Source organism: Plectrocnemia conspersa, unplaced genomic scaffold (genome assembly GCF_051122295.1).
Source record: "Plectrocnemia conspersa isolate PC_06_02 unplaced genomic scaffold, ASM5112229v1 ptg000012l, whole genome shotgun sequence".
NCBI classification, from domain to species: domain Eukaryota; kingdom Metazoa; phylum Arthropoda; class Insecta; order Trichoptera; family Polycentropodidae; genus Plectrocnemia; species Plectrocnemia conspersa.
The window spans coordinates 929596-952658 of NW_028277176.1; the positions used below are offsets into that span (position 1 = coordinate 929596).

The 23063-nt window shown below is 28.2% G+C and overlaps 1 protein-coding gene across 5 annotated transcripts in view; it reads left to right on the forward strand.

The window, feature by feature from the left end:
• LOC148227885 (acetylcholine receptor subunit alpha-like) overlaps positions 1–23063 on the forward strand; it is a 299478-nt gene that overhangs the window by 174832 nt on the left and 101583 nt on the right. For 3 of the 5 annotated variants that reach the window (XM_088200522.1, XM_088200523.1, XM_088200526.1), the window contains one exon: positions 15540–15655. In XM_088200522.1, coding sequence (XP_088056648.1) covers positions 15540–15655 — 116 coding nt within the window. Of the gene's footprint in view, positions 1–1316; positions 1498–14093; positions 14165–15539; positions 15656–23063 lie in introns of those variants that run through there. The other 2 variants (XM_088200525.1, XM_088200524.1) reach the window with 2 other exon arrangements.

Here is a 23063-nt window from a genome sequence, read left to right on the forward strand (position 1 = left end):
TATTTTTCATTTATAAAATATGTGTTATCCTATTTTAATTTTTTCAGATTTATATATTATTTAAAATTTATTTTCAACATCTTACTGATCATTCACACCATGACAGGGACCGGACAAGATTTTACGACTTCTTCCAAAAAGTTATATTTTTAGGCACCTTCCCTCTTCTCTCATCCCGTTTAATTTGTATAGCAAAATTTAATTTTGTCTAATAAGAAAACTTCTAGGAAGTCAAGAATTCATGACAAAAGCAATAAAATCGTCTGATGCCTATCATAATGAGAATTTTCATATTGCGATTTTAGAGATTTTAACAAATTGATACTTAACAAGTGTAAATATTATAAGGTTTTAATGATGGGAATACAACTTTTCAAAGTTGTATTCCCATCAAAGTTGTATTCCCATATTTCATAAAAATCATGTTTTATTGTATATTTATTTTCTATTTTATAATTATATTCATATTTTTTTACATAATGTGTTTGTGACGTTTTAGATTTTTTAATAAAAAAATATGTATACTGAAATATAAAAGTTGTAATCGTTTTTATTTAAAAAATATATTTTTTATTTCATTACATGTCATATATGGTCTTTGCTATAAATAGCCGATTACTGTTATAAGCTAAGGTTTATCGGCTTAAAATTTTGCAATCACAACCAGTTCATCGTAGGATGACGCGTATTTATAAATATAATAGCACAAAACTATATTTATGCTATAGTTTAGATTGTTCAGCAGTAGTATGGATATATATATATATATATATATATATATATATATATATATATATATATATATATATATATATATATATATATATATATATATAGATGGATTTTTAGATTTTCACGAGTATAATTAGTTGTGAAGTCTCGGGATTCATCGCGATTTTTGCTTACTTATACTTTATATTTCGGCCGTGATTTTCCGGCCATGATCACGAATTATTCGCAGCAATCACGCTCAAAATATAGAATACAAATAAGCAAAAATCGTGATGAATCCCGAGATTTAAAAAATATATATATTTATATATATATATATTTATTGCCTTTCCAGCTGTTGATCGGTTTAGTATTATAAGCCTTGTGTTTACACAGTGATAACGCGTCATTCTACGACTGGTTGATTTTTACTTTACAAGAACCCATCTTAGGTTAAAGCAACCTAAAGACTGTAAAGAGTCCAAAAAAAATATGCTGTCAAATCGAACTTTTTGTAATTTGTTTCGATTGGAGAACACCGGTTCGTCTGGAGGGTAGAACTAGAAGCATCCCAACGTGTTTCCCTTTTTGTTCTTGCCTTGCAGCGCCGACGGTAACTACGAAGTGACCCTGATGACCAAGGCCACCGTGTACTACAACGGGATGGTCGTGTGGCAGCCGCCGGCCGTCTATAAATCTTCCTGCTCTATAGACGTCGAATTTTTTCCCTACGACGTCCAAACCTGTGTGTTGAAACTAGGCAGCTGGACATATGACGGCTTTAAGGTGAACAACACCAAAAAACGCCCACAGCTTGCTGGCTCCGTTCTATGACGGATATTTATTTCGTTTTGATAACAATGTGACTGTTTTTGATTCATATTAATTAATTATAATGACTTATGATCGATGGTTGTGCTCATTTGTATCATGTATGTTATTCTTATATTTACATATATACGTGTCCGCATTGACAAGAAAATGTGTTGATTTAAAAAGTAAATATATAACAGAATAAACTTTTAATAGTCAATTGAAACGTGCAATACCACCAACTCACCCATTAACCACTTTTTTAATTATAAAAATGTATATTTTACTTGTTAAATTATTTTCCAACGTTTCGACTTTTAATATTGGACTATCGTCATAGATTAGTAGCGTAAATTTTTATATTGATTGATTGTATTTACATATGAATATCCTACATATCTAATAAACATATTTTTAAAAACCAGGTGGTTCTAATTCAATGAGTGAGTACTATACTATATGTATTTGAATATATTTTTTAAATATTTTACAATAAAATTCAGTTTTTTAATCCTTACCAATTGTTAACACTATGACATTCGTCTAACGATTTTACGACTTAAAAATACTAAGAACTTTTTCACGTATTTCGTCTATTGAGAAAGCGCAAAATAACTCAAAAGCAATAAAATCGTTCCGCACCTGTTATAATGAGAACGCTCGGTTATGATTGGCATTTAAGTGGTTATAAAAGTTTTGGTCATAACAGCTCTAATAACAGTCAACACATTTTTTTGTCGCTAGGCATTAACGATATGCGTACTGATAACACGTATCGAAATTAATATGATTGCGTGATGATGATGATGATGGTGATGATAATGATGCCTTGTGATTGTTTGTTCTTAGACTCGTGTTGATTCGTTAAAGTGCGTCTCCGTTGTTGTATATCAAAATCTATATATCTAGATCTTAAATTAAAAATATATTAATACACACAATTTTATTATATTTAAATGATTTGTTTCTATTAATTAAAAAAATACAAAAAATAGCGGCGACCGACATGGGAAAGGTATAAAATTTGCAATAAGTAAACACGTGTATGTGATTGTTTTTATTTAAAAAAATATCAGAAGCAAAAGTCTTATCATGTTGTTTACATTTTATTTGACGTTGAAGCTTCTTAATTTGTTTTATATGCCGTTGTTAATTTTAGCGCTCGAAGATATCGAGTTAGCTCTTGCGGAAGCGGTGCACAGAGCGGCAACGTTGGAATCAAACGTCAAATGTCGGAGAACTGTCTTAACGCTAGGATTCGCGACCATTGTCGGTTACATGAATTATTTGTGGTACTGGAAAGAAGTCTATTTTTAACTTTGTTTGAGTTCCTTGTGCAGCAGCTCGATTTTCATTTATACTTATAACTTAAAATGTCTGCAATACATAATATATTTTTTAAATTAGTTTAATTTACTTGTATATTAAACGTAAGCCGTTCAAATAATACACGCGAAATGATCATTTTTATTATTATTTAATTTAAATTATTTAAAAGTTGGCCATAAAACAAGCACGCGTGTAATTTTAACGATAACAATAACGTATTTTTATTTTAAATAAAAAAGACAAATGATATATTTTCTGTATGTTTATTTTAATATACATTTGTTTTATATAAAAAATCGTTTTACAGTTTATAACGAGATGTATATATCAAACAGTACTTTCGATCATTGTTCTTTTGTGGTGTTAATTTCTCATAGATTATTTGTGTTTGTGTAGGTAGTCTCGAATTCAAGTTATATATGATTTTTTCATCTTTTATACATTTGATCATCTTAATTGGTAAGTTTTTTTACAATTTTATGTAATTTCAACCACAGTAGCATTTTTATTTCAACGAATGCTTCAATTTAAATCCAGTAATATTTAATTAAACTGTGAAAGAGTTAAATTAAAAATTGTTTTCTATAATAAATATCAAAACATGTTAAATATATAGTTTGAAATATAAAAGTTGTAGTCGAGATTCACATGCGCACGATACTATTATTATCATTGTTATACGCCTTTAACCACTTCCTGGTCACAGTACTTTTTTTCTAAATGACTCAAAAATGTATGACACATATAATAAAAAATGCAGCCGTTGTAATTTTTTTTTAAATATCCGTCAATTTCAATTTTTTAAAATACATTGATAATTTTATTGAGGAATTCGCTAATTTTTGAGTTGACAATTCACAAAATACAAATTTCCGACTTAGCTCAGGCATGACCAAAAAGTAGTTATTAGCAGGGCAGAAGTAATATTTGTTGTTTTAATAATTACATTGTTAAAAAATAAATGTTACGTTTTCCCGTCCCGCTGACTAACCAAATGTTGCCAACGCACCGCGAAACTCTTGAGTAGCCAAAAAAGTGACCCCCACAAACTATATAAATATTTTAGTAAAAATAATTAATATAAAATATCGTTAAAACCATAGCCATAGATTGCATGATTTATATATGCATAATTCTTATTCGGCACTCCAAATATAACATACAATTTTACAACATTGAAGTAATTAAAAGTTAGGTTTAAAATACGTCTTTCATAAATATGAAATGTAAAATGCTCTTTTGGTGCAGACATGTTTCCTAATTTAATTTTAAAATATTACTCCTGAAAGTGCATATTTGATTACTTGAAAAGTCGTCTTCCTGTATTTGTGAAAATGTACGATGTCGCCCTAATTCATCAAAGGGGTATTATTTATTTTAGTAGTTACACAATTTCAAAAAAAGTGTATCGTGTCAAATATAATATTAGATTACTTTAATTTGAACAATATTTTTGAGTTCATGTAACGAGTTATTAAAGTATTAATTGGGGGAGGGGGAAAAAATTTAGTTTTTACCTAGGGCCGGCCCTGATGTGAAAAGAGAAGCAGCGGCTTTTGCGAAATTTGATGGTTTGTAATTGTATCGGGTTCCTCTTGGTTGAAGTCTAAGTTTGAAGTTTATGTACCATTAACTCCCGGTGGTGTTTCAAATGTAAATGCCTATAGAATAAGTCTCTGAAAAAGTATAAAAGATTTGCTTATCGCTCCTTTTTGGTGTAACGAAAAATTTTCATTGCCCGTAAGATCAGATTATAAACGGCCGTTTAAAAGGAAATCCCGAATACAAGCTTTAATTTTTTTTTAAATCAACGGATATTTTAATTCTTAATAGTTTCTTTCGCGTACTTTGTCACCTAATCAGTTAAATGTTTTTCACTGTGGTGTTCCATTTTAACGAAGAAACTAACAAGCAGAACTGACTCTTTTTAAGATATATCTCCTACAATTCATAATTGAAGATTGCTTGAATGAAAAATATTTATTTTATATTTTTAAAGTTTTATTGGCTTTATGTATTAATTTTAATTTAAATGATCTTATATAATACTAATTATTATTTAAAATAAATAGATTTCTTTCTAGTACCACCAATGTTTTTTAGTAGAAAAAAATATTATAAATTATTCCTTACATGTACACACAAGAAATAACACATTCGTGCCAAAAATATTGTATTAAAATTATCAACACCTCAACCACGCGCAACGTAAAAACACAATGGCTTTTCAAGATGAAAAATCTTATCGTTTAAATTATATAAAAGCGGCGACGTCGGGATTCTCTGACAATGTCTCCATTCTCAAAAGGATGTATAAATTAAGAGGCGCCTTTTCCTTCTGTCGAGCTATATTATATTATGTTTATTTATCATTATTTGTAAATTTTATACCTTTCCCAAAATGGGAAAAATCGTCATAATACATATAAAAAAATTACAACACTGGCGACACGAAGAACCGATATAATAGAGCTTGCCTAGTTCACGCATAGTGCAATTCGATGTGGATTAATGTGTCCTACTATTATTATTAGATTTAATTATTATTATTATTAATTGGGTAGATTGTGTCGATGTTACTTATAGATCCATGTCCTCCAAAAAAATAATAAACAGGCCGATCGATCAACTTAAGTGAAAACCAAATGATAAAGAGAAGATTTTTTATTATTTTTTGTGTTACATCTTCTTTCAATCTGCCTATCCAACACAAAAATCACAACGAACAAAATAAACATTTTTTCCACTATAAACTTTGTATTACTGTATATATATTATATTTTATACACACATGTAAAATCTGTTTATTTTGTATATTGAATATATACAATAGTGTGATGCGTATTTGATTGTATTATGATCTCAAAAACCCCAAATTGCACGTGAATGTTTTTATTTTATTTTTGATTTGTGTTCAATGCATGACGTATCATTTTGCATGCCTTTAACTATGTACCGGTGTTCGATTGGTCTAAAGTACATAGCTGAAGCGGTTTGACTATACATATTTTTTCAGCATGACGCACGTTGATGTTGTATGCGTTTATTTTACGTGAATCCCATACAAATGCACGTCGCATTCGATTGCATGACAGAATGTTATATTTTTACGTTAAATGTTTGCATTTTCGATGCACGAAGCATGCTTTGCACAATGCAAGTTTACGTGCATATTTGAGTGCATTTTATCACACTTGAGTGCATTGAAAAATATGTTTTAAATTTATTTTTACTTAGCGCATATTATATATTTATTTTTATTTAACTTAAAACTCATGCATGTGTTTTATTTATTTATTTTTAAAATGATAGTGAATGTATTCTGTATTATTTTTGAGTTACATCATGAATGTTGGAATGTCTCATTTATTTTTTATTCACGTTTATTATTCATTCGTTTTTATTTCCGTTATCTTTATTTGTTTTACGAGCTTCTTTATGCATGTTTGCCGTTCACCTTTTATGATTTAACCATAAAAAAAAACTTTTTTTTTTAACTCATAACAATAAACTGTAACAAGATAAATCAGAACATAATAAAATTCTCAACACAACTACTCTTATTTGTTAATAAAAAAAATGTAACAAAATATTTTGTAAAGGTTCATCTCTATTCTTGTTTATGTAATTAAAAGCTGAGATACATTACTCCAAATTTTTTTTATCTTTGATATACCAAAATATTAATTTCAGGGTGTGGAACGAAATATATTTTTAATAAAATACTTTAAAACAGCTATCTTTGTTTCTATTTCTATTAAGAAAATGCTGCAATTATGCATTTACTTTAACCAAATTTTATTCTATTAGTTGCAATATTTGATATTACAACTTATGTTATAAAAAAAACTGTACAAAACGATTTTGTAACTACAAAGTGGTTTAAAAATGTGTTTTTTATCATTGCTAATTTCAACACTTTTACTTTGAAAATTTTTAATCGTTGATATTTTTTAGATACGATATTATATAAATTATACATATTTATCTTCTTCTAATGTTATGTCCGATTCCAGAAGCTAGCGACCACTTAGGGTGGATATTCAGTGTTTTGCTCTTACGTTTTTACAAAACTCCGCCTGTGAATGTCTTTCCAATTATTATCGATGTCGATCATCTTCATCATTGAGATAGTACTGATTAGCGCTGCGGCTTCCTATCAGAGATTTGATCTCGGAGTTACCTTGCAATGTTTATGAAGCTTATCTCCCCAGATTTATTTTCAGAGATATCTTCTCTTAGATTAGTTGTTTGCCAAGACTTACAAAACAATTTCAGAGTTATCTTTTTCTATGTGACGCACCAAAACTGACAATTAGTTTATATGTTCGTTTTATATCGAGATATGCTTATTTTAGAGCGATAGCACATATTCGCCGCTGTCCCAAAATCGTCATAGCAATGTGACATTTTATAAAGAAAGCATTGCTACGAGCTCTGGTCTCGGTGCTTCTTGTCCGGGGCTATCGCATCGCTACAATAGCTGACTCGTATAAGCTTTTCCCCATTTGCAACCTGGGCACCCGTATAGAAGTCTGCGTACGAGCTAATACAATAATATAAACGTTAACATTCATAACAATAAATACTACTACACATACATATAATAAAAATATTGAAACTTTTGCATCTGCCAATTGCTATACATAAATGACTAATATGTTAGCTGTCATATAAATCCATTATAATCATTAATTACCGTTAAATAACTAATGGACACTGAATGATTATTATTCGCACACAAATCATACCATTTTTTAAGAATTATGTATAAATAACACATATAATTTATCATATATATAAAAAAATATAGATGCTGCTATTAGATGGTGGCGTCTTTGCTGGCGAATGGTATTATTGTCGTCCGTATGGAACATCTGGGATCTGTAGTAATCTGTTCTTGAATCTCATTTAACAAAAGTTTTCTAACTCGCCTCTTTTGACTCCGTGGCGTTTCTCCCCTGTGACAAAATCTCACATATTTTGTAATGCTTGTTTGAGACAGACCAGGCGAATCTTAGATGAGAATGCTTGCGCGCTAACTGCATCGTTTCTTAGACACACCTACAAAATATTCTATAAATCAGGTGGTTTATGCAATATATCCTATTAAGGCAATTTTTTGGTCACGTATATTTTTGTATTAATATACTAGAAGTGGCCTTCGCTGATAAATTATCCTATGAGTTGCGAGCTAAAATTAGGTCAATTAGCTTAAAATATTGACCCAATAATTAAAATCTCTATTCCGTCGTGTGTATGGTTTCATGGATTGATCTTTAATTTGGTTAAATTATAATAAATTGTGCAGGTACTTGAAATTCCCACAAATTTAATATATTTTCAATTTTTGGTAGCGTCCCTAAATATGACTTTATTGTCTTAAGCAGGGGCCGGCAACCGTGGGTCTCAGTTTTTAAATTGATTTAACTTAACCAGTCGATTACGATCAACTAGTAAATTGCAAGATATAATTTGAGCAATACCATTTTATGATTTTTACCACATAAAATGTGTATTTTTAACTCAAAAAAACATTAAATAAAAATAGCTACTAATTTTGCCATTAAAAGGTTTTAATTTTGCTGAAGATAATTATTCGCCAAGTGAAAAAATTCGCAAAAATAAAAATAAAATATATTTGACAATCAAACAATCGCCTATGTTTAGAATTTTTGTGTATACAATAACCTGATCACCCTTTATTCAGACCATCTAGCATCTAAACGAACTTGTTAAGCACAATGATGTTTTCGATGATAGTTACGAAGAGCTGTAAAATTTTGAATAAATAAATAGGAAAAAATCTGAAGATGTTATCAATGATCGATTTTAAATCAATGTAAACTTTATGTGTTTATCATTTTTTTAGCAAAAAAGTAACAAAATAAATTAAATTTTCATAAATTTATATTTATAAAAATATAAAATTATTCACAGTCTGATGTTAAAATTTATACTTGTAATAAAATATTTTAGCGTCTTTACATTTTTTTCACGTACAAATTGTATTGCTTAAAATAAGACTATATTCAACATTAATTGTATTTTTTACCATATATTACAAAATAACTTAGTTACTACGGCTCCAATGTCAACCCAAAAAAACCGCAAAGCCTAACGCTTAATAATTAATATTTTGAAAGGTTAATAGGAGTGTACCTTTATAAAATATTTAATAATATAATTTTATACAGCGTCGCCTACGTTTCTTTAAAGTGTGTTTAATAAAAAATAAATCGAAAAAAATGTGTTTGTGAAACATCATTAGGAGTAAATCAACGTTTCTTCCACAACGTCGGCGCTCCGAAAGTTAAACTCACCATTTAAAATACGATTCTTGAGAAAAGGGCCCAGGGGACGCCAACCATCCCCGCCCCAACGGTGAGACTAATGTAGTCTAGATTTGGTGCCAGCCCCCGCGCTCTATTCATACTTTACCCCCATTCCAACCGAACGCCCACTCTCACTCCCACTCCCACTACCAATGCACAGTAGTTGAAATTGCGATTTTGATGATTCATTTCGAAAATATGCAATGATAATATTTACTACCTTCTCAAATAAATATTATTGTTTATTTTGGTTCGTTTAAGAAGGGCGTTCTTGAGCGCAGATAAGAATAAGGGACGGGATCGCGACTCTCTGTGGTACTCTACAGCCCGGGTTGTCGACACTACCCTTTAGCAACTTCAAAGTGCTTTGACATTGAGTTATTGAATTAGTGTGAAATCTCGCATTAATATTTCATATTAACGCTCAAATTATATTTACCAACATTTGATGATTTATGGTTAATTTTTCATGCATGGTTTAAATGCTCTTTACAATATGATTCTACTGTGATAGTCTTACATAGTTTAAGAAACGATTGATTAATAATTCCTTTAGCATAGCACTATATTGATAAATACCTTTTTCGAAAGCACACTTGGTTTTGGAGCATGTTTTAGAGCTCATTTACTGATTAATCATTGTCTTGATTTCTTCTAGTTATTTAAGATAATCTGTTTCTCATCGCAGATAATTATTTATTGTGGTATCAATGTGGTATAAATCAAATTATTAAATCCTTGTATATATATATATTTTATTTTAACCACTGTGCGCCTCTGCCTTTTTTCTCCTGTTTATCCTGTGTATATTTTTCTGTAAATCTTTACACAAACATCGACGCGAGTGAATTATTCCGGGACCAAGTGTGTAGTTCTTCGCTTCGCTTTGGCCTTTTTATATATGTAAATATGTGTATCCCCTCCCCATTTGGCCATAAAACACAAAAAACGACGTGCATATACGCGAATCCGTACATAAATATGCAATAATTATTTATTGCGCCGTTCGAATTGAAAGTGTATGATAATTTGGTACGCGCTGTATACAGGAGATTTTTCGTGATTTGTGAGGAAAAGGGTATTTGCGAATTTTATTTTATGTTATATATTATAAGCTGTTTTCATTCGCAATTTTGGATAAATTATTAAGAAATTCTTTCAATTTATATTTAATATTTTTCTCAATCCAATTCTTGAAGAGCGTAACAAAAATAGATTTACAGAAACTCCGATGAAAAATTTACAGAAGAAACTTAATATAAAAGCTTTGCCTTAAAGATACAATAACCAGATTTATATTTAGACTTAAACTGTATCATTTAATTTTGACATTTTTATTATAAATTTTGGCGTCCATAAAATATACAACAATATATTTTAATTGAGTAATAAACTACGGTTAATGATACATTATAAAAGCACTGAACACTTTTAGTTTCGCTTTTAATTATAACTTTTAATTTTAAAGTAATAAACATGATTTTTTAAATCCATTTTTACAGTACAATACTTCATTTTATATTTTTAATATTATTAACACATTTATGGCGTTTTTATAGCGTTCATTTTACTCTGTATACATTATTTTCAAGGGATTAAACTTTACTATGATTTTTTTTATTTGTTCTTTAACTTAAAAAAAAATGTTTCTAAATATACAGTATTTTTACGACTAATTCATTGATAAATTGGTTGCCTTAAATAACTGTGGCGGATTTGCCTAAATTTACTAAATATTTGAATATTTGGAAACTCTATTTTCGATACATACACTAAAATATATGTTTTTAGCTAAAATTAATTCATGGAAATACATCTAAAATTTCGCAAAGTTACCTTTATCAATTATTTTAAATATATTTTTAAACATATGTCTCTTGATGCTGTAAAGATTAATGATCTTTGCTACAGGAAAATTTAATAGTTGATATTAATTTCTTTTTACCAGATACCCACATTTCACGACATGTAAATAAAATTGAATTAAGCCGTTAAAATTTTAAAAATGTAATGTTTATTAGAAGCATCGATTATTTATATTTAAAGTCTTGTAAGACACTAGCTGCGTATGTTGAGATTCATTCCCTTTCGCTCGCTCGCGTGTTAAGTGACGAGAGTGAGTGAGAAGAAGTGGGTGTGCGGAACACATGTATCGTACGCCCTTATCTCTTACTCACTCTTGTTACTTAACACGCGAGCGAGCAAAAAGGAATGTACTTTACTGTACACGCCTGTAAGATACATGTTAAAAATGTAGTTTAAGAATATGTTTTAAGTATTTGATGTGAATAATTTAGTATAAATTTTTAGATAATTTTCTATGATGCGATAAGTATTTTTTCACAGTTCATGCATATTGGCAATAAATGCTATCTATTTGCCTTGAGGTGGTTCTCACTAGTTCTCAGTGCTTAATGGTAACAAGCTTTTAAAAATATTTTGTTACGGTGATGTCGTTCTTTAAAATTACATACTATGAAATTATTATTTTATTTATATTTATATCCAAACTATAAAATTATATTTTCATTAAAAGAAATAAAACACAAATTTTCTTAGCAACCTATAAAAAAATGGTAACTATTTTACTACAAATAAACATTATTTGCAGTAAAATAGTCTATAATAATAAGCATAGTTTATAACTATAATCATAGTTGTTAGATAATCCAAACAAACATCACCACACATAATAATTTATATTTATTAATGCTATTCAAAATTCGACATTCGTTCGTGCAACATCTTTAAATAAATAAATAATAAATTAGTAAAAAAATAATATTAGAAAATATGTTGTTAATGAAAAAAATAGTACTTTAAGATGCACAGTGTTACATTTTTAATTAATAAAAATATTTCAATATTTAATCAAAGTAAAAGTGTTAAAAATCAATGATATCAGCAAATATTTATTGGTAATTTTTCAACGGGTATATGGGATATTTTAATGGTATATTACTTTAGTAATATAATCCATAGTTTAACAAACCTTTATAAAAAATAATTTTATTATCGTTTCGGACGGTTTTTTTTTTGTAAAAAATCCTTCAGACATAAAAAAAAGTCAATAGTTAACGACTAAGCAACGGAGATTTCTTTCGCTCGCAGACACACCATAACACCCCTTGCGGGTGTGGGTCCTTTTCGGGATTCTGCGAACAGGGGGCACGTGGCGTGGGAGTTTTATCCTTAGAGGTGGCAGACTTTTGAACCCACCCTCTTCGAAGGGGATATCTCAGACGATAATAAATCATTCTCTTCGGCTTCCACCGTCACTTTTCTCCTGGCGGTGGAATTTTATGAAAACCCCCCTCCCGCTCCGACATTCCTCGTCTCCAACCCTTTTATCCTAATGCAGATGAATGCGTCATTACGTGTTATCCTAGATGTGCAGAGGAGAACGTTCCACTACCGTAGAGAAACGACGAAGTGACACAAAAAAATATATATAATATATGACACACAATCATACATACAAAACAAGATGACACAGAAATAACAAACACTGTAGTTGTGTGATTTTTTTTAACTAATATGAATTATGTATATTTGGAACGGCACTTTTTATTTTAAACTGTATGTACATAAGATTTCACATACTGAATAATAAATCAATTTATTTAAGAATACTTATAATATACTATTTTTTATTAATTTGTATACAATTAATTAATGTAATTATAATTAGTATATATATATTTCAATCAATATTATAATTTTTTTTAATAATTTTTGAGAGCTTATAACGTATTTAATAAATTTTATAAATATTTTTTGCGTCAATGTTTAATTATTCTAAAATTAAAAATAGTATAAAATAAATAAATTGATTTAATTTTAGTACGCATAATAAAATAACAATTTAAAACAACCCTAACTAACACATTTATTTGATACATTTTTGTTAAAATACCTAATAATATTTATTATGAATATGTACGTTTTATTAAACGCAGTTTGCGACTCAACGATCAACTTGCAATTCCAACTTCAACAACTGTTTTCTACATTTTCTTTTTACACAAGAACATAAAATCGAGTTTATCACTTGATAGTTTTCCCGTTTGGTTATAACAAACTTTCAGAAAATATATGTAGATATAGTCAATTGAAGCACGTCGGTCTAAGAGCAATCAAAACTACACCCGGAGTTTCTGAACGGACGGGCACCAATTAAATTTCGAAAGCCCCATCTTCCCAAAAACTAAGTTTTCAGTACGGATCTCGTGTTTGTCTTTCGAATGAAACGTTCGTGAAGAAATATCGACACATGTTTAATATGAGATTAATATATATTGAAAATACAATAGAACACAATAAACTTTTCCTTAGACGCGACCGTTTACGTCGGGAGTTTTTATTTTATTTTTTTCTGGTCTCCTATCTTTTTCTTGTGGAAATTTGTTTTTCCACCATTGACGTATACTCCGAAGTATACTCGTGGGTGAAAAGTGTTTCAGTCGCAAAACTTCTTAAGGAAAATCTTTTGTTTGTACACGTTTACATGTCAAAAATGAAGTATATCGAGCGCCAAGAGTTAAAATGAAAGTTTCACTCGACATTCGCAACACACTCTGTTTTACATTGTATTAAATAAATATATATATACTTCATTTTTGATTCATATAATACATTATATATATAAGCTAAACTACATTATAAATAAATAAATATTAATATGAAAAATAACTAAAAAAAAACATTTACAGCTAATCTCTTGACGTCTTGTTGTATGTCCTAAATACAGTGTGTACTAATAGATATATTTAATAAAATGTAAAATGAATTTTCTGTGTGTTTTCAGATTGTCGAATGATTACATATTTATTGTATATTATATATTATTTTATTTAAAAAATCTTAATGTTTTTTTTTAAACTTTCATGTCTTTTTCACTTTCAGAGATTTTTGGATTGTTTTTTGAAATGTTTTTGGTACGGCGCTGCAGTAGCTGATCGATGTTAGATTGACATGTAGTATATCATCGTAATTAATATATTTATATTAAAAAATAATTTGCATATTAATAAAAAAAATAAACGTAGATTTTGCGATCGGTAAAGTATATAAGATCAACTGTTTACGCAGCTTTAGATGTTTGTATTTTTAATTTATTTTTTATCTGCACATAAAAGACGCTTTCAATTATATTAATATTTATTAAAATAATCAATAAATAAATATTTGAAAAGCTTCGCCATGTGCAGCCATATTTGCATGATTTAATAAATGTTTTTTAATGTTGCATGTTTGTTTATTATAATATAGAAGCATTTGAGGCATGTGTTTGTTTAGTTTGAGCATGCTTAATGATATGCATAAATGTTACAAATTGCATGATTGTCAATCATGTCCATAAATATATAAATAAAATTGCCAAAAATGTATTTGGCAAATGTGTGCATGTGAATGTTTTTGAGGATCTGTTTCTTGACAAGACGAGAAATGGCTGTGTTATTTAAATTTTATATATATAAATATTATTATTAATTAAATTAAAATACATGTTTAATTGTTTCATACTAAAAACATAAATGTGTATATATTTATTTTGTATTTAAATTATTGGTTTGGTAGTATGTTCTAAAATCTATTTTTATTGTAACTTTTTACTATTAGGCAATAACTTTTACATTTAAAATCAGTAGAAATATAACAGGTGATCCGAAATAAAAAATATATTTAATGTTAATATTTGATAAAAATATTAATATAAAAAAATAAAATTTATTTTATACTTTATTAAAAAGTAGTACTTTAATTTTTTTTAAATATATCACTGAAAATATAAATTTTTAATACGAATAAAATAAAGTCTATTTTCATCTGTTTTTATTTCAACTGTATTTTTTTAAACCACTGTATTTTTATAATTGAATTATTGTATCTATGAATCAGATCTGTTTATTTATTAATATATTTAAATAGTAATTAATTTAAATTTTTACACATTTATTGTTATGGTATTATTAAATATATTATAGTAGTAGTATCTTTGTGATATTAAAAAGAGTATATTAATACATATGCTTTAAATATTATGGCTTGAACACTGCTCTCTTTCTCTCTTTTATATAATATATAAAAGGCCATGGATAGTCTCATTGAGAAATCTTGAAACAGATCCTCAGTGTGATAAAGAAAGACCAAACAAAAAAATTGTAGCAATGAACTTTGAACTTATTCATATTAATAGCTGTTCATTTGTTCATTTCTATAAATTGAGTTGTCAAAACATGTAGGTATAATTTTGATTCTTAATATTTTTGCTCTAATTTATATAAATATTTTTCTAATCTATAAAACATGTGTAAAAAATCGTTCAATAGTATTTAACCATTCGCACAGGTGGACCTAAGGCACATGGATGAACAAGCCGGAAGTAATGTCGTTGCCGTTGGAGTAGATCTATCTGAATTTTACATGTCGGTGGAGTGGGATATCCTAGAAGTTCCAGCTGTGAGGTTGGTACCCAAAATATATTATTAATTTGCACAAAAACTCCATATGCGTAATGTCTTGAAGGGGTCTAATAATAGCAACGACAGTGAAACTTCTGTATCGGGAGTTATGAATTTATAAATTAATAATTAGAATATGTAAACTCGTATTTTTTTATGTTAATAAACAATCAAATTATTTTAAGTGCATATTATAACACCAATTTTATTATAAAAAAAATTAACATACTTTCGAATAAATAATAAAACAAATTTTAGGTAATCATTTGCCTTCCTGTGATGTACACTGAGTGTACATGTCATTTGACTATGTAAATATCTTGAGAATTGTGAAATTTTTAATTAAAATATTTCTTCATAAAACCAATACATTAAAATTCAATATAAAATTCTTTGTATCTACACATATATCATATTTTCTTGTTTAACAAAGTCTCGATTTTCAAGATGGTATGATTCGTAGTTTTTGATCGTTTTTATCCGATAAAGAACACTTTCTTTAACGTTATACTTTAATAATCGGTCATTACTTTCCGAACAACCTAATAGAATTTAAAGAAAATAATTCTGATCACGCACAAAACTCGAGACGAAAGAACTCGTTAAATATTTTCAACACGATCTGTTCCGAAGACAAAAAAAGTATATAAAGTATTAAATAACGGTTTTCGTTACCTCTAGCGACACAATCGTTACGTCAGTTGTTTTCAAAGTTTGCTCGCGGGTTTAGAGTGTTTCCTTTTTCACGTCGGGTGAAGTTTAAAAAAAAAAACAAGTTGAACGACCACGTCTGTTGAATTGAAATAACGTTTAAACTATTGTGTAATACGTGCCCTTTAGTTATATATTTATAATAAAATGTATATAAGCAACGTATTTTTCAGTAGCTATGCTATACTTGCTTTAGAATCTAACTTATGCGGCGACTTTCCGGGAAAGCTTCAGATGAAACCGACCCTTTATCTAAGCTCGTGTGCTCTAAAGACTGAAGTGCTATGTATAATTGAGAGATGAGACAATGTCGATCCTTAAATGTATATTCAACTATTAGACACACGCAAGGATCAAAATTCATTTAGAATATATTTCCATTGTTAAGCCATTTGTATATATTTAACATGGTTTTGAGAGGGCAAATTCAGCACATGCATAATTCAAGATAATCGAATTTTTCGTTTTCCATATTAAATGAAGATTGTTGCTAAATTTATATGTTAAAGCAAAGGATATATTTAAACCATATTTTTTTTATATTAAGGTTAGGCATATTAATTTCATGATAATTTTCGCTTCTCAAAAAATTTTAATTTTCGACATCACTTTAAAATTTCTTGAGAATTTTGGATAAATTTTGATGAATGAAAAAATGTATGTAATACAGTTAAATATTACAGATACATTATTACATATTATTCTTAAAATCACCATTTAAAAAAAACGCATGCCATCTAAAATATAATCTAACGTCCTCTTTTTTTTGTTAAAAAAATTTCGGCCGTGGAAAAATTTCTCTCGTTTTCTGTTGATGTTGGTTTAATCAACATCAAGGTTTTAAATCAAATAGGCGTTGTAAATAATTTGTTCTCTTCTCCGTTGATTTATATATTTCAAATTCTTTCACCATTAATCCATAAGATGTTGGTTTTCTTAAACTATTCTCTGTAAGGCTAAAAAAAATCTTACTCTAATTTTTCCGCAAATGATAAATTTTAATTTTTTTAATGGATTCGCGAGAATCCTTAGTCGTCGAAGCATTAAATAATTTGCGCATAATTTTTTTCCCCATTTAATATATTTCAGTTTTTAAGGAATAACTAAAGAAGTCATTATTGTTTTTTTGACTGATGCTAATTTTTATTTAATGACATCAATGTCTGGTTCTTACATAATTTAATTTTTCTTTAATTGTCCGTTGAAATTAAAAGCTACGCTTAGAATTTATATTTTCTAATTGTTTTAATAGAAAAAATTCAAGGCCCCTTCAATAATAATTGTGAGACAATTGACAATAACAGCTGTTGTTGCTTTTTCACAAAAAAAATATAAAAAACCTATTTGTTTGGATTATTGAAAAGACCTAGTCCTTAATCATCTTATTTTCTGTTAATTCCCATGCGTAATTAATTCTTATCGAAGCGGGTCTTAGATCACCAAAGCAGAGATAAAGCCGCTGGCCGGTTTGAGTAATAGAAAATCGCAAAAAAATTAGTGTTAAAAATTTGTAAACAATTTTTGTCATTCCCAGGTCCCTTATAAATTAAGCATGAAACAACCTATACTTATGCAACGTTAAAAAAAGAGCAGTGCTTCTAAATCTTGTAAAAATATTCATAAAAATTAAATTTTATAAATTAAAAAATGATTTATATAAAAATAAATCAGAAATTCTCGAGAAGAAACACTAATTAGGGTTAACCAAAAAAAAATATTATTTTTTCTGAAATTTTCCCACTTTGCTAATTAATGGCACAATGATTTTTTTTTTAAATACAAATAAATTATATTGCTAATAAATAAATTAAAAATATTTACTCAATATATCATATTGGGTAAATATTTAAATTTACATTTTCAATTTAGTAAAATATTTCTGGATTTTACTTAATAAGACCATTTTACTTTATAAGATCTTTCTGTATTTATGAAAAAAAAATGTTTTTATGTTGTCAGTATTTTTTTTGAAGTATGGTTTTTCTGGTTAAAAAACTTTAGTGTCTTGTATTAAATCTTTTAATAGAACAAATTAATGATGAAACATCGTCCTAACAAATTACTATACCTAATTTTCAAGAAATTTATTATATGTATAAATATAACTGAATTACTATAAGGTTATTTAGTTTCACGTCTCTTTTTCTTACGTCAAAATTTTTACTTATAATCGCAATATAATTGACATATTTTAAATAAAAAATTGTTCAAATACTTTTGTGGTTAAAAATTGATTGACTATTTTATACAATAAAAATATACAGATTTTTGGCTTGTGATTGGTCGATCACCCGAAGGGATGCACCAGCACATGTAAGGACAAAGGCAGTATTATTTTATTGTTTCCGATATCTATCGCACTTATTACTCCATTTAAAATATTTTGCAAACATAAGTAATATCCCAGATTCGCTGTGAGCTTTTTAATTTAAAATGGTAAATTACACACAGAAATTCACGCCAAAGCAATGAAACTGGTTTTATTATGATCAGTTTATTTACACACTATGTTTGTTGTGCTTATTAAATTGAAAGATATTATTCCAAAAAAAATTTTACTTTTTAATAAAATCATAAATTTGTTATAATAATTTAGTTGTTTTTAATAAGTATTTAATACCAACTTATTTGTATTTATTATGTGTAATTGCTTCACACAGCTAGTACAGATTTACGCATTATATTTTAGCTTGTTAGATTTCAACGGTAGATTAAAATGATAAAATTTAAATTTGACTATTTAAATTATTCTTTTTAATTATCGGTCAGTCGCCTAACGCGGGGCCTTAAAATCAACTTTCGCGAAGGGATGATTCAGAATGTTGTTAAGTCTAGTTCAATTCGCTTTTAATTATTTTTGCCTGATATTCTTCTAAGATTTATTTAGGGACCATTGCTTGACAATAATTACTAGAAGCACATTCGTAGTACTTACTCTCTAGATTTTTAAATCACATTTATTACAAATATAATTTAATTAAATGTGTATGTTTAATGCTCTGATGCCATTCAAAATAACATAAACACTGAGTGATGTCATTCTCACGTAGTTTTTACACAGTACTAATAAATGGCAATATCCGTTTGCGAATCTAGGCACATACCCACGTGGGTCATGTCGGTAATGGAAGAGCATTAAAGAAACCAAACAGAGTGTTGGGTTCGGGAATTTATTCGCGCTGCTCACGAAACGCGTGAAGCGCGAACAATGGTCCAGGTCCCAGTCAGATGGTACTTATAATTTGGTGCAAATGGCCACCGGGATCCATTTATGTTCCAGCTGTGTTCCACCTCCTTTTGTGCGGTGCCATTACACGTTATACCTTCCCCTGCCCCAAGAAGAGAGAAGGAGGAAACCTAAAACCGCCGTATCCGAAGACTCAGCCGAGGCTTAATATCAAACCATTTACACTTAATACTCCGAGTGTATTGATTTCGCCCCGGGCCCTCTGAGGGACCTCTGAGGGTGTCGTGCCAAAGTGAGCCTTTTTTCTATACGTGCGAGTAGAGAAAAGGATATGAAGCCCTTAAGCTTTGACGGTGCGAAATGTTGGTACATGTCGTATTTGATGGGTTAATTGTAATTTTGTATACAAAGATACTAAAAATAACACAAAATAGTGGGAAATAATATTTCATTCGTTTTGAAGTCTTATGATCTAAATTCTAAGCACATTATATTTGCTTTGTCACGTTTCCTAATTTGTATGAAAATCACCTGATGTATCGAAAATTTTAGACCGTTAAAATAATTATTTATACGTATATCACTGTCGACTGGCTTTAGTGCACCATCGACACGGATTTCGACATCATCGTTTTACAATCAATAACCTCTCATTATTGTTTCTAAAAAGCAGTGACAAAGTACTTTAATATAATATAAAACCAAATCGACGCTATTTATAAAAAAAATCAATAATTATTCGACAAAGTTCGTTATTATTTTGTTCGTAAACATTTTTTCGAAAACAACTCATTCGAGCGACCTTAGAGAGTCGCGATCACGTCCCATATTATGAATCGTTGGGGCCAGAATGTCAGTACTCATAAACTCTCCCCTCACACAAGCTATCCATAGATGCTTTTAGCAATAGTTGTAAGAAGCTTAAATAATTATATGATACGATACACATATCTTTAAGTGTGCGCCACTATCATGTTTTAAATATTTTTTTATTTTCTAAAACATAGTAATAATTTTTTTTTAAATATTATGTACAAATGCCATTATGCATTAGGGTAATATTTAAAATAATAATGGTCAGAATTGATAAATGAAAAAATAAGCTATTAGTATTATATATTTGATCTAAACTAACAAATACATTTTTATTTTTTTTATTATAAAATATTGCATTATTCCTGGTTAATTAAATAAAATATTGCATAGTTACTCTTTCGTTCAGTTTTGAACGATGTTTATAAAATGTTCAGATTATTTTGTATGAATGCCTATACGCATTATAGTAATTTTTCAAGTAATAATGGTCAGAATAAATAAATTGACAAAATAAGTTATTTGGAATATGATCTAAACAGATTTACAAAAAATATTTTTTTATCATATTTGCTGAAATGTTAAATAAAATATTTTCCGTTTCGTTCGGTTTCAAACGATGTTTATTAATTTCTGATATCTAATGCCATATTGGAATCCTCAAATAACAAATACTCCTTCGCAATCTAAAAAGTTATGAAAAGGTTATTGAGATTTCTTTATTTAAGGATATTTGTTTATTATCTATTCTTGTATCCCAGCGTCTTTCTTTAAGAAGCGTTGGATTATGATTTTCGGAATTCAGCAGAAAGTTGTATGTCAATAAATATTTTTTGAAACGCTTCTTCAAAAATTACGATCGCGTCCTCTTCTGATGCTCAATAGAGCAAGGACGTCTGCACTAGCCGACTCACCTATGGCTATTGCCATCTGGCTCCATAATAAATTTATTACACATTTATCAATTAAATGATCCGATTCAAATAATTTATGCTTTTTTTCATTATGTAATATGTTTTGTGTGTATTGTAAATATTCAATGTATTGCTTATTTTTTAACTATCGTAACCTATTTGGGTAGCCTATTAAGTTATGGTTATTTTAATTTATTTAATTTAAATAAATATTGAAGTTTAAGACTTTTCCTATGTATGTTTACATTATATTACTTGCGTAATTCCCATTTATTGTATTACTATAAATTTCAGCAAAAGTACTGAATTAAACTAGTAAATTTTTATGGTAGCTTATTATTGTTAAATGCTTAAGCTTTGCCATTCATCCACTAAATAGTACATTAAAAACTTGGCACGGATCCATTTTGTCTTAAATTGCATACAACATGTTGCAAATTGTTATGATGCTTTAAATTTACTATTATACTTACTAAACAATTAAATCTTTAATAAGACCGTAAAAAATTGGAACTTTAAATTTGATTTAAAATACGTTGATAAGTATTTATAATATTATTTACAATGATTTATTCATTAAGATTTTTTTTCATATTTATATATATAAAGACCAGCACAATAAACCAATGGTTAGTGTCAATGACTAATACCTAAAGGAGCTGGGTTTAAATCCTATATAGATCATAGTGTTTCATAATTATAAATGTATCGTTCTGTTGAATTGGAATTAAATTGTATAAATTTGCTTTTCCTAGATTTTCCTGATATTGCTTTTAAATATCGTGAAAAAAATTTACAATAAAATAATATTTGATCTTACATAGTGACATCTATAATAATTTATAAAACATGAAAAATAGATGTTACTATTTTTTAAATGCTAAATATAAATGTTTCAATCACTTAATGACATTTTATTTATAGATATTATCAAAGCTCTTCAAATTTTTCATTAATTCGCATATTATAGATAGTTCGGGTTCGTTGTTATTCACTTAGCTAAAAGAATCACAGACTTAGTGTTCTTAGACATTGTTAAAGCTTTAAACCGCGTTTGCCACACAAATATTATATGGTATAAACTAGTCCCTCACTATCGTGAGGTACCGCAGCTACTAAATAAAATTGTTTTATAATCTTTTATAATTTAATTTAAAATTATTTTTAAACTTCCTGACCCGTATATACTTGCGTCATTTAAGGTTCTATTTAAGGACATTTTTACAGTATATACGATATTACCGCATTATTCGCTAATGACACCACCGTTTATATTTTAATAAAAAAAATACATTGAGCCGTGGATAGACTTACAAATAAATTAAAAATTATCGATAAAGATTCGACTAATCGAACTGTATTAGTAATGTTTTCTAGTAAAATAAAAAGCATACGCTGTTGATTTCTTAAATGTACAACAAAAGCAAAAATTTAATTATACCACATATATAGACTTAAAAAAAATACGATAAAGAACCTAAATATGTCGCATTAAAAAAAAAATTAAACAACCAGAGCAAAAATAAATTATTTTTTTTCTACAAGAGTAAGTTACATATTAAAATTAAAATACTCATTTATAAATATATATATTAAGACATCCTCTTTAGTTCCGTACGCTTTCTCGTGTTAGGAAAAAAATTTTTCTACATAAATAATAATACTAGTTAATAAAACCACATATTATAAATATTTCACTTGGCTCACTCTCATCTGTATACTCTTAGCTCAAAGTTCACCCTAGTGGTTTAAGACGACCTTATGTAGAACTAATGAAAATAATAAA